General features: G+C 45.2%; 1 protein-coding gene across 1 annotated transcript in view; it reads right to left on the bottom strand.

Moving 5' to 3' along the window:
- The window catches only part of MKLN1 (muskelin 1), a 98,795-nt gene extending 85,672 nt beyond the window's left edge, over positions 1 to 13,123 (bottom strand). Inside the window, exon 1 of the mRNA XM_042791933.1 lies at positions 12,999 to 13,123. Coding sequence (XP_042647867.1) covers positions 12,999 to 13,090 — 92 coding nt within the window. The 5' untranslated portion in view covers positions 13,091 to 13,123. The remainder of the gene's footprint in view (positions 1 to 12,998) is intronic.
- Between the last annotated feature and the right edge of the window lie 796 nt (positions 13,124 to 13,919).

The following is a 13,919-nucleotide window of genomic DNA, read 5'->3' as shown; positions in this document are numbered from 1 at the left end:
AAACTAAGCAGAAGGAGCAACTTTATTTGCACCACAAACATGTCCAGAGGTGGTACTGGTGTGCCTTAAATTCATAAGCTAGCTTCCTTCACAGCTATTAGGGTCTAAGCCTTTATTGTAAGCGTTCCCATCACTAAATAAGAGAAGTGGGTCGTTCTGGCTGCTCTATGTAGAAAGCTTTCTTGGCAGAACACAGTGGAAGTTTCTTTTTATTACCCGTGCAGATGCTGGTCTTGCAACTGCTGGAAGTAGATAATTTTTCCTTTCACCAACCCAGAAACCGTCATATCCGTTGTACCAACTGCTGGCTGATCTCTGCTGGAATTAAAGAGATGTCCCCATAGTTGGTATTACCAGAGGACTTCTCTGTGCAAAAAGCTCTGTGGTTTCAAGCATGACAATCACTAAGGGAAAGTTTTTCTTTGCTTCAGGGAGGAGGAAGGGAAAAATAAGATGACTTTGCAGAATATACTGCAAATTACGTTTAAGGCTGCTATAATTTGCATCTAACCTAAATATTTTCATGAAGCTGCTACTAAAGAAATCCATGACTTTAGGAGCAAGTCCTTAAGAATAAACAAATCCAAAACACTAGCTTTGTTTAGCACATTCAAATTGCTCCTCAGAGAGCAGCTGTGCAGAAAAGGGCACATGCATCTCCAAGACGACTTGGAACTCAAACGCTGCCTGCTCTTCTAGAAAACCACCAAGGTACCATGCCTTTATGCTGAAAAAACGCACTTGGAGTGCTATGCAAACACCGCCTGACTGAAAATGGACAAAGCTCTTTCTTCAGGTTTGCCCATGTGACTTTTTTTCTTTCATTTTTTTCCTACAACCATCCCAAAACAGACTAGGCTATAATACAGCCACCAGAATCCATGGACTAAAATTTCCACGAAGTCCACTTTAGGAAAGACTGTAAAATGAGGTGGGCCAACTATTTCAAAACACGTGGAACCATCACGTCAGCCAGCGCAAAGCATCAACAGAGGTACTCTTGCCCAGCCTAGACACTGGAATGTACACACAGTCTTAACCAAGAAAAACAAAGGGGGGTGGAGGAGGAATGAGAAAAAAAAAAAAAAAAAAAAACACACCAAAAAACCCTATTCTATGGATTTGGAAAGAACTAGAGAAGATTTTCTCCTGCAACTCACAAAAACTCAGTGCAGCTAATGCTGATTTCAAACCGCCCAGCTGCGATGTTTAAAAAGCTTTATGTAGCTATGGCTCTCCCCTAAAGTAGTTAATAAAAAAAAAAAAAAAAAAAGCTTCTTAGATTTTGTTATAAAGTTTCTCTTCTCTATCGGAAAAGTTCTCTGCTTAAAATGGCAGGAGGACATGAAGACGTGAAAACTTCCTGGCTGAAATACAGTAAAACATGAAAAATTATTACGCAGTACACAGATACATTCAGGAAACAAGTGGGTTTTGGGGTTTGAGTGTCATTTTTTGCATTTGCACTCTTTAAAACACAGGACTTCTTAACCCCACTGCTAAAAAGTACAAGAGGACCTCTTAAATAGTGAAACAGTTTGAGTTAAACACAAACACAAGCGTGCAATTTGAAATACTATACTGTCATGAGATTTGCCAACTTACTGCTCTAATTTGCTTCCATCTCCTCGACAGCAGTTTCACACAATCATCCAATATATTATAAATTCACTTCTATCAAAAGTAAAATAGCTAAACAAGTACAACATTCAAAACTGAACTGATTAATTTAGAAATCACCTTACAGAAGTATAATTATCAGATCACACCTGACTTTTTGGGACAATAAAACAGGTATCACTTAGCTCTGGCCTAGAACTAGTTCCATTAAAACTAGTTTCTCAATTATTTTTTTTCAATGAAATAGCTTACTTTAAGCTGCCTCTCATCACTGCCAGCCCAACGATATGCAAGGGACTTTACCAAAAAACAAATTGCTCCTTAAACATGACACTGTTGCAGACATATCCAGTAACACACATTACACTCCACTCCCCTCGTCTAGTTAAGACTTCTTTAAACAAGAAATTTTTGATTCATCAGTGCTTCTTCCTGACATGCCAGGAATTAAACGTTACCAATAGCGACTGAAACTGCAGCAGTAAAGTGAATTCCCAGCAAGTTATCAGAGCCTGGTAAATAACTTCTATTCCAGCGACACTCAACAACCCTAAATCACAGATTAAACTTTTGACTGTATCACGGCACTGAGAAACCCAAATCCTTAGTGACAAGAGCTCGCAGCTCCAGGTTGGTAATATCAGTATTAGCACAGCAGAAAAAAACAATTGGAGAAAAAAAAAAAAGTCAAGTATATGTTGGTAACATATACCACTTAGTAACTGCACACATTGCAGATGATTACCAGCCTAATTATCCCAACATTTAGGGATTTTAGTTTAGACCCAATTTAACTGGAAAGTGATGCTGAACCTCTAAACTTAATTACCTAAGTTTGTTCTCTCCCCTCACTAGTTTTGGTTTTTAAATTTAAAAATTGTTAGATTACTGAAGCAACAGATCTTTTCCACGTACTTAAAGTCCATATACTTTTCAAACGAAAATAACTTAAAATGCTGACGAAATCAGCAATTATAAAGACTGCTTCACCTCATCATCTTAGTGAACTGGTATTAGTGAATATAAGATTATCTGGAACCTTTTCTTTTGCCCATTTCTTTTCATACTCAGTGTTCATTTCTACACATCTAGGCCACAAGGATATTTGAAATCCAGCCTTAAGTGATCCACAAAGGACTAATTCAAGCAACAAGGCATGCATGCCACCTAGCCTATGTGAGATTCCAGAAGGTTCCCTAAACAGAAATAAATCCCTGGCTTGATAAAAAGACCAAGAATAGGATGAATTCTACCCTTCAATACTCAAGGAAAAAGACAGGATACTAGATTCTTCAGCTCACTGGATTTGTAGCCTATAAATAAAATATTGTAGTAAGATTTGCTAGAGCTTAAAACATCACCAGCCGTGACCACTTTATAACAAATTTCAGGTTTCATTTGAAAAAAAAAAAAAAAAAACACACCTCACTTCATGCTGGGAAAATAGTTTAGACAGTGTGTGAACGTAGGGATTTCTGCTCCCAGCAATCACGAGAAAAGCCACTGAACTTGACCTCCCAAATCTTCCACAATGCTGGTGGTGTAGCACACCTCAGTACTGCACTGCTCTCACTTCCAAAAGTATCTGCTTGGAACAGGGCAGACCCTTTACAAGAAGATTAGTGGAAAGCAGTGTCTAGCACGCTTCTAAGTCAGTTCCTTATGCTGTATTTTGGAAGCATCACAAACTTGGTGGAGTATTTTTGTTTGACAAACGCACAAATGGAAAAATTTTACAAAGGCTAGAAAATAGATTAAGGTCTTTCACCATTTGACAGCATTGCAACAATGCTCTTACATGCCACAATATTACTAATATTTCCACTCAACAAAGGAATCCATAAAAGCAGACTAAATCATTACATGTAAAGATATAAATTCCTAGCATAAGTCATAAACACGTCTTTACTATTCATCAGCACTGTAACTTCACACTTTGTAAAATGTTCACCCAAAACACTGATGCTTGTAAAAGAATTAAAAGCAGACCACGTTCAAAAAAACAGACTGAAGCCCCCTCATGCCCAAAGTATCATCAGGTATGGAGCTTTTTCACCAAAACCCGTCAGAAGATGTTTCCAGGTGAGACCACCTTCACTGTATTAGCTTTCCTTTCAAAATTAAGGTTCTCTCAGTAACACTGTAACTCTGCTCAGGGAACCCAGAAGACGAAATAGTGACCTGGGAAAATAAAGACATATCAGCCCGTCGTTAAGTAGTGGTTATCTGGGGAATTGCCTTACAAGTCAGAAACATTTGCCCCCAGAGCTACATTATGGAATATTTCCTTATTTTGGGGCAATAATTCATGCTAAAGGATACACCAGTTCCCAAGCCAACAATACTTAGATATCTGGCAGTTTCCAAACCCTGTAACAGAAAGCAAGTTTTTTAGGAGACAAGACGTAAAAGTTAGCAATAGCACACCGTGGTGAAAGAGGAAAGTGGAAACTCAGTCAGCAATTCCTTACTCATAGGTCAATTTACCTAATCTAATCTTTTTTCTTCCATTTTAACACTCTGTATTAAGAGCACCTTTTTACTAATACAATTTTCAGATGTAGCATAGGCTAGCAAATTAGTATTTAAATAGTTATCTTAAGAGCCAAATGCTGCTTAGAGTATGCATCTTCAGACGAGCATTCAAGAAAAATACAGGTAATGTCCTAAGCAGAGTTTTAAGTTTTTTTTCAGGTACCTTCCCAGAGCTTGAGAGTGACATTATGAACCCAGCAGTCAGTCTGGGGAGAAAAAGGGAGAGAGGACTGAGGAAAACACCACCAAATTCAAAATGACCAGTGCACGATTCTTCTCCATTATCAAGATCATGTCATTTTCCAGGAACTGCAGAGAACACCAGCAGGGGAGGAGCAAGCGCTGTTAACCAGTTTGCTTTTGCAGTTTAAATTCAGACATGCAGGCTGCCATCCTCAACTTAAATATATGGTTGTGCTCCTTGATTTAAATTGATCCAGGAAATAATTTCTCAAAGATTATGCATACTGAGTTTCAAGTAGTGACTAAAATAGCAACTACCTAAGGTTACAAGCCACGCTACATCTCCAGCACTCCCTCCTCCCCTTCCAGTAACTAGTATATTACTGAATTCAGACCCAAATGAACTTACAGTCCACTGTTCCTACAAAATTCAACAAGCCGTAGTCAACAAAGCAAAGCTACACTTGGTTTTAGAATGTTATATTAATATGCAATTAAAGTAAGTCAAGCACTGGCTTGCTTTGGAAGTTTGGAACATGCTGACCTGGAGTTAGCTGACTGAATCCATGCTGCACACACCACTTAACCTCAACAGAAAAATCATGATCACATCATAAAAATCAATGGTAGCAATAAACCTAACTGTGCATTCTAACAGTAATCTGCTAAAAAGATGATGAATGTCCAGAACAAGAAACTATATTCTCTGCCATGAAAAAAAAAAAAAAAAAAAAAAAAAAATAAATAAATCGAACACTGTACATGCTGTCTGAGCAGTAACAGCAGCTATCCCAAGGAAAGCGTGCTCTGTTTGAACCAGTGTTTTAGTCTTTAAGCAAGTAGTTACTAATCAGGAGCTAGAAAACAGTTATTAAGCTTGCACAATATAAAGCCACATACAGAACAAATGATCCATAATCTGATGATGTTAACATCTCCTATGAAAATTCTACACTCTTAACGTTCCCCAAAAATGCCATCCCAGAAAAGGTTGAACATCGGAGTAATACAGGTTCTGCCAGGTTAGTCACATCAGGGAACCAGAGCAATTAGCATTTCACCTTCATCCTTCTGCCAGCGAATAAACTCTGTCTCACCTCTTAAATAATGGCTTTATTTTAATTGGAGCTTAAAGACATTTCTTCTCATACTACAGCACTGTGCTTTTACCTGGGAAGCACGAGCTATCAGACTTCTGATGCCAATGTAAGGAATAAATAACTTCCGAATTTTATGATTTTTTTCCACTACCTCCAACCTCTCTGACTTTTTTCTTTGTCACCACATCACCTTATCTGACACTAGAGAAGCACCTAATACTTATGTATTCCATCTGTAGATAACTGGTTTCTACAGAAATATTTTGCCTTTTGAATACTGAATTCCAGCTTTCAGAGAAAAATCCTAGTCTAGAGAAGTGATGTAATCAAGGGGGAAAATGCCTGTCAGAACATCAGATTGTCTAGAAACATCCAGAAAATCCACACAAACAAGTGGGGAAAAAATATTTTCCACTGGACACCGAAAAGGACGAGAAGCAGAACTGAGACCATTTCTATGCACAGGGTTCACAGGAGGGGAACAGTCCGTCAGCTCGCTCCATTAGCCAGTGTTTGCATTCCCTGCTCATTTTAGTAAAAGTATTGATCAATACTGCAAAGACATCACAAGCACGTAATTACAGATAGCCAGCAGGTGTGCCGGTTCATCTTCCCATATCTAAAGGCAAAGCAATTCGAACAAGGAAAGTGAATTGGCTACATTAAAATACTCAAGCAAAGCTATAAATGCTGACAATTTCAGTTGAAAAAACTATGTTCGTGCTTGTATTTGCAAAAAAAAAAAAAAAAACAAAGTCACAGTTCTACAACTAGAATGGAAATAATCACTGCTATGTAACTGAAGTTATTTAAGAAACCATGAAACATAAGCAGTATGATTAAGACTCCACGGCAGCGGGTTTGGAACTAGATGATCTTTAAGGTCCCTTCTAATGCAAACTATAATTCTGTGGTATTCTACGATACCAGCGTATGGATGATGAGACAGTTCAACCTGCCAGAAAAGCTCTGAAGCTTTGCTAGTCCAGCATTTTGGTCTGCTTTAGGTAGCATTAAACTGCTGGGACCTCAGCAGAAGATATCTTCACATTGTCAAGAAAACAGCTCAGTAACAGAAAACAGAACAGAAAAAACAAACCTTTTCATTAGTCATGACTGATCTCAAATTGAACATGAGATTCTTCAAGACCTGGATGCATCTAGAACAAGATTTATGAACCTATAAGGTACAGATCTGAATCATCGGTTTCACGTGGTAGGAACAGAAACTGAGAATCACATTTCACTAGTCACAAATACATGTTTTTTCCTGTTACAGAAATCTCAGAGAACAGGGTAGCTAGAATTCAAGTTATTTTCCAGCATCTTTTTGGTTTTTGTTTTTGTTTTGTTTTTTTTATCCTTATGGACTTTACCTCAAAAAGGTTGTTACACATGTTCTCAGTGCCTTCTTACTAATGCTTCACAGTATCTTAGATTTGAAAACACATGGGAGTACACCTCTGTTTCAAAGTAAACACAATATAGCAGTAGATGTTTGGTTAGACTGGGCAGGAACTTGCTGCCACATCCTCTTAACTAAAAAGAAAAAAAAAAAATTGCTTTCTCACTCTGGAAGCCTACAAGTCACTCATACTTTACTACCAAAGTATCTTTTACTTAGTTTACTTCCCCTAGTTTGATGGAAATACAGAAGATCAGCAAAAACACACACAAATACTTTATGTGTATTGTAACAAATCAGCTGGATCTTTCTCTGTTCCACTATGCTTTACAAAAAAGAGACAACAGAGCCATCCAGCCTTCAGCATTCAATGCAGTACCACACAAGGTGTCAAAGTGGAAAAGACTGGAATTATCGGAGTAACTGAAGTCCAAAGTGAAATAGATAAAAATGGGTTGCAATGAAAATGTGGCAACCAATTAGCAGGGGGTTGCTAATGGCATTTGTCAGCTAATAAATCAACCTTATTTTATATTCTTAACAACAACCTTAGCACAAGAAATAATTTAAAATATTACCAATAAAAATCCTAAAGTCAAACCTAGGAAATACACTGATCTTCCTCTACGGAGATACCATACAGCAAAATCTGAATGACTCTGAAGATCTAAGCAATAGAAATGGGCTGAAACTTCCTCACAGAGGTACACGACTAGCATAACAGTAAAAAGCTCTTGTTACTCTCTGAAGTGAGATTTCAGCCATAAAAAAAAAAAAAAAAAAACAGTGACAGAAGGATCTGAGTGCATTAGCCAACTACAAGATATCATCAGTCATGAGTCTGATGCAACCACTAAAAATCATGGTCCTAGGATACAGTAATTTAGCATTTGGCAATAGAAGAGGATACATGACTGCCATCACACCCAGCACCATACATCACCTCTTAGTCACCTCAGCAGGCAGTTCAAACTAGAGCAGGTACAAAAACAGGCTATTAGAAAAATCAGGATATGAAGTGCATCTCCCAGAATGCAGAGCCATAACTTTTGGTTCTCATTCTTACCAAAGAAACTAAGTTTGAACAAGGGTTACTTTACATTCTATAAATTGTTTATTCCTTACTTGTCCAGAAAAAAAAAAAAAAAAAAAAAAAAAAAAAAAGCAGTGGCTCATCTCATCACTTCCTGCAGAAGACCAGAGGAGAGAGGGGAATTAAACCCAGCTCTCTCCCTCAGCATATGTCAAAAGACACCAATGCTCTTTTGTGTAGCTCATGTGAAGTGACTGGCGATTGTGGGGAAATCCCTAGGCTGGTCCCTTGTGAGACATCAGGAGCAGCCTCCCACCAGGCTCCAAAACTTTGGGGAAGAACTGCAGAGACGCAAGGAAGGGATCCAGAGGAGGAATCTCAGGCAACGCTCTGGGTTGAGCATTTTCCAAACTGGACTAGCTGAAGCCTCTCAGTGCCTTGTTGCTTCTGCACAGGCAGAGTGTCTCTGGAAACTCCAGATGTTTCAAGAACAAACTTCCTTTTGGATCAATTTCCTTCCCAGAGGTACAACCTTCCCTGCAACGCAGACTGAACTAGACACTATTACTAGACCAACTCTCTCACTTCTACTCACAGAGTTTTTAAAACAAATATCCAAGTCAGTCTTCCTGCTGGTAGCTACAAGCCAACAGGACAACTCCAGCAGTTTGAAAAACAGTAGAACTATTCTTTGGCAGACTCGAGGACAATCTTCATTTAATATTTGGAAAGGTCTTTGCAAAGATGCAGGTAGCTGCAGCAATAGTAAAACAGCCAGAAATTGGATCCAGCACTAATTAATCCCCTAGTACCGCCACCAAACACAGCACTAAAGACACTGGCACTCAACAGAAGATACTTCTGTGTCATTGCAAGAAAACTGGTGTTTTTCAATGGACTACTGATCCTAAACTAGAACATGACCAGAAAGGTCTTTGAAAAAAAACTTTTTTTTTTTTTTAATTAGAAAGAGCAGTTATCAGGTGATTTCAGCGTTCTGAAAAGTTTCAGTATCAGTTCAGCATCACCTAAGCAGATGCAATATAAGTTACTAGACATTCAATTTCTTCCCTGGACAGCGGTGATGAAAGTTTTATATTTCATAGATTTGTTTTACATTTAAAACCACACAACTACTTAAGCAGTGTGTTTAAATCACACTCAGCTGATCAAGAACACGGGTATTCTACTATGTTCCTCTTCCACAAGCACTTTGCTTTCAATACCACAGCTCCCAACAACGAGCAACGTTATTAAATAAGCAGTGTATTCCTACATACATTATGGCAGTGTCCCTCTCCTACATCAACGTTAAAGTGGTTTCTTCCTAGTTACCCTAGCAAACTTCTTTAAACTGTAGTATAACCAGAATAGTATAACCAGAATTTCTGATATCCTCCCAGAAAAGCATCATTGTGCTCCACACATTAAATACTAAGACAACTTTTAGCTCTGTCTGCACGTTCATCCCGCAGTATGTTATGTTCCTGTCCCAGCAATTTTAGTTTTCCATCTTTATTCCATCCCAAAAAAATCCAACCTCCCATATGTTTCTCTAAAAATTTTCCTCTTTCAATAATTTAATCTTGAATCACAGGTCAAAGTCTCCCCTTCCCTTTTCAGCTCTCATTTTCCTTCTCCTCCAGAACATGGGAATCAAAAGTTATCAGACAGAAAGCAAAAACCAAAGCTTTCATAGAAGACAACACATAAGCATTAGGATCAGCATCCTTCAGAGCAAGGTCAGCATGACGGACAATAACCCCATCACTGGGATTACTGAACACTGCTTAGAAGCTGTTAAAATTGTTTTTACTGATTGTAAGCCCATTTAAACAACATCTTAAAAAGCAGCTGAATACAAGGTCAGGAATTTGTAAAACACCAGCCCTACTGTAGGAAAAGGGAATTGTATCACAGCAGCCAATGACATTAAGGACTTTGGGCAGCACTGCAGGTACCACGTGAACATTAATTCCTGACACGAGTTTGTAGCGAAAAGGGCTAACAGGAGCCTTGGAAAGGAATATCAAGGAGAAAGACGGTATTATCTTTTTATACCACACTGGTGAGATCAATAACGGACTGTCACCCTTCTATTCAGGGACCAGTATTTTAATATGATGTTGAAAGGCAGAAATGCTGGCAAAACTAACTACAAGCATGACCACAGACCTGAAAGAAACACCTTAAAGTCAAGTCTTTTAACAAGAAAGGTAAACGGATTACTTAATAATCACCAAAGATTATCAGTTAGAAAAGAACCCAGTTCTTTTTAACATCTAACAAATCAAATATACAGAAAGATACAACGACTAGCAGTTTTGTCAGAAAAACTTTTTTTAAAAGGTTCACTTCATTTTGGAAAGTGGAGATAATTCACTGCATTAATAATTAACAAATAAGGCAGCCCTGTCACTTTTTGATAATGGGTGATTTAAAGATCTTTCAACCAAAGGTTATTAAATTCAGCACAACCAATGATTAGACGAGACTCTACAGCTAGCTATGACTAAGGTGTCCAAACACTGTAATCCCAATAGTCCTTCCGACCTCCAACACTGAAGCTAACTTATCAAAAAGGTGGACTGAAAATAGCAGACCTAGACCACATTAGAGTCACTCCAAGTTTTACTGTGGAGGAGGAATTTAAGAGGCAGCCTCTGGACTGCCACACAGCCAAGCCTCCCGTCCAGGACAGCTTCGCATTAGCACAGCAGGGAAAACTGATGACTGTAAAACACAACTCCACTCTCCTTTCGCCAGACCCCAAACCCCTGAGAGCACAGCGGGAGGGCAGCAAGTGACACTCCCCCCCCCTCCCCAAAACCCTGCACACAGCAGGTGACAGTGGCCTTTAAGGTGGCCCAGCGTTTCAGAGGTCAGCGGCAGGAGAAGCAGCCCAGCTGCCAAAAACCACAGCGCCCACAGGCACCTGACATACCCAAACTTCTGGGGGGGGGGGGGGGGGGGGGAAGGTTTACTTACTCTTCTCCCCACTTAACCTGGTGGCCAGCCTCTCAGAGTGCCCGTTTTTCCCCCAACCCTGGGGCCAGCTTCTCCTCTGTCCCATACCTGGGGATCATCATGTCCGTGTCCCCCCCCCCGTACACACACACACTGCCCTTCTCCCTCAACCCTGGTGCTCGCTCCCCCAAACCTGCAGCCCAGACACTCTACCCCACACAAAGTCCTACCCCCCCAAAATCTGTTCATCAACCACTCCCCCAAACACACACACACACACACACCCTCCCGTGTAGCGCTGGTGCTCAACCCCCCTCCCCAAACCCTGCTGTACAAACCCACCCCCACACACAGCCCCCCCAAAATCCTGCTGTACAAACCCACCCCCCCACACCCCCCCCTAAAACCCTGCTGACCACCCCCTCCCTCACACACAGCCTCCCCAAAATCCTGATCACTTCCTTCTCTCCCATAGCCCCCCCAAAACCCTGCTGTCCACCCCCTCTCCCCCAACACAACCCCCCCCAAAATCCTGCCGTCCACCCCCCTCCCCCGAACACAGCCCCCTCAAAATCCTTCTGATCGCCCTCTCCCCCCAACCCAGCCTCCTCCAAACCCTAATCACCCCGTCCCCCACACAACCCCCCCCCAAACTCTGCTGGCCACCTCCTCCCCCACACACAGCCCCCTCCCCCCCCCCAAATCCTGACGATCACTCCCTCCCACCCAGCCCCCCCCCCAAAATCCTGACGATCACTCCCTCCCACACAGCCCCCCCCCCCAAAAAAAATACTGCTGACCTCCCCCCCCCCCAAAATCCTGACGATCACCCCCTCCCACCCAGCCCCCCCCTCAAAATCCTGACGATCGCTCCCTCCCACACAGCCCCCCCCCCAAAAAACACTGCTGACCTCCCCCCCCCCAAAATCCTGACGATCACTCCCCCACACACAGCCCCCCCCCCCAAAATCCTGACGATCACCCCCTCCCACCCAGCCCCCCCCTCAAAATCCTGACGATCACTCCCTCCCACACAGCCCCCCCCCCCCAAAATCCTGACGGTCACTCCCTCCCACACAGCCCCCCCCCCAAACCACTGCTGACCTCCATCGCCCCCCTCACCTTACGGCCCACCCTCCCCTCCCCAACCTCGGGCTCTCAAATCAGCCCAGCACCCCCACACACAGCCCCCCCCCCCAAAAAACACTGCTGACCTCCCCCCCAAAATCCTGACGATCACTCCCCCACACACAGCCCCCCCCCCCCAAAATCCTGACGATCACTCCCTCCCACACAGCCCCCCCCCCCAAAAAACACTGATGACCTCCCCCCCCCCCAAAATCCTGACGATCACCCCCTCCCACACACAGCCCCCCCCCCCCAAAAAACACTGCTGACCTCCCCCCCCCCCAAAATCCTGACGATCACCCCCTCCCACCCAGCCCCCCCCCCAAAATCCTGACGATCACTCCCCCCCACACAGCCCCCCCCCCCCCCCAAAAACCACTGCTGACCTCCATCGCCCCCCCCCCCCCCGCCCCATTCTGCTGCCCAACCTCTCCCCGCCCCACATCGCCCCCCTCACCTTACGGCCCACCCTCCCCTCCCCAACCTCGGGCTCCCAAATCAGCCCAGCACCCCCACACACACACACCGCCCCCCCCCCAAAAAAACACTGCTGACCTCCCCCCCAAAATCCTGACGATCACTCCCTCCCACCCAGCCCCCCCCCCCAAATCCTGACGGTCACTCCCCCACACACAGCCCCCCCCCCCAAAATCCTGACGATCACTCCCCCACACACAGCCCCCCCCCCCCCCCCAAAAACCACTGCTGACCTCCATCGCCCCCCCCCCCCCCGCCCCATTCTGCTGCCCAACCTCTCCCCGCCCCACATCGCCCCCCTCACCTTACGGCCCGCCCTCCCCTCCCCAACCTCGGGCTCCCAAATCAGCCCAGCACCCCCACACAGCCCCCCCCCCCCCCAAAAAAACACTGCTGACCTCCCCCCCAAAATCCTGACGATCACTCCCACACACACCGCCCCCCCCACCGTCCAGGCCCACATCCCCCGCGCAGGCCGCAGCCCAGGCCGCAGCCCAGGCCCGGCCCGGCCCGGCCCGGCGCGGCGCGGGGCGGGGCGGGCGGGACTCACTCGGGCAGGTAGGTGGAGGAGAAGCTGCTCCAGCGGTGCAGGGTGTAGCCCAGCACCCGGCTCTCGGGGCCCGCCGGCCCCGCCGCCGCCATCTTGTTGTCAGCAGCGGCAGCCGCGGCCCCGGCAGCGACCGCGGGGGGCGGGGCCGAGCTCTTAAAGGGGCCGCGCGGCCGTGAGGTGTTTCTGAGGTGGGGCGTGGGGGCGTGGGGTTCCGGTGGGGCGTGGGGGGGGGGGGGGGGGGGGGCCGGAGGGTGATGACCCCCTGCAGCTAGAGGGGCGTCTGTGGGGCTGCGCTGGGCTGTGGGGCTCAGGGGGGTGCCCCGTGGGGTTGAGGGGGGGGGGGGCTCAGGGAGATGTTCGGGGGGGCTCAGGGGGGTGCCCCGTGGGGCTGAATTGGGCTGTGGGGCTCAGGGAGATGTTCCGTGGGGCTGCATTGGGCTGTGGGGCTCAGGGAGATGTTCCGTGGGGCTCAGGGGGACCCCTCGTGGGACTGAGGTGGGCTGTGGGGCTCAGGGAGATGTTCCATGGGGCTCAGGGGGGATGTCCTGTGGGGCTCAGGGGGGTGCCCCGTGGGGCTGCATTGGGCTGTGGGGCTCAGGGATATGTTCCGTGGGGCTGCATTGGGCTGTGGGGCTCAGGGAGATGTTCCGTGGGGCTCAGGGGGACCCCTCGTGGGACTGAGGTGGGCTGTGGGGCTCAGGGAGATGTTCCATGGGGCTCAGGGGGATGTCCTGTGGGGCTCAGGGGGGGGCCCCGTGGGGCTGAATTGGGCTGTGGGGCTCAGGGATATGTTCCGTGGGGCTGCATTGGGCTGTGGGGCTCAGGGAGATGTTCCGTGGGGCTCAGGGGGACCCCTCGTGGGACTGAGGTGGGCTGTGGGGCTCAGGGAGATGTTCCATGGGGCTCAGGGGGATGTCCTGT

This window comes from Tyto alba, unplaced genomic scaffold, assembly GCF_018691265.1.
Source record: "Tyto alba isolate M040663 unplaced genomic scaffold, T.alba_DEE_v4.0 Super-Scaffold_2, whole genome shotgun sequence".
In the NCBI taxonomy this organism is placed as follows: Eukaryota; Metazoa; Chordata; class Aves; order Strigiformes; family Tytonidae; genus Tyto; species Tyto alba.
The sequence above is the reverse complement of the archived record's forward strand: the minus strand, read 5'-3'. Positions and strand labels throughout refer to the sequence as shown.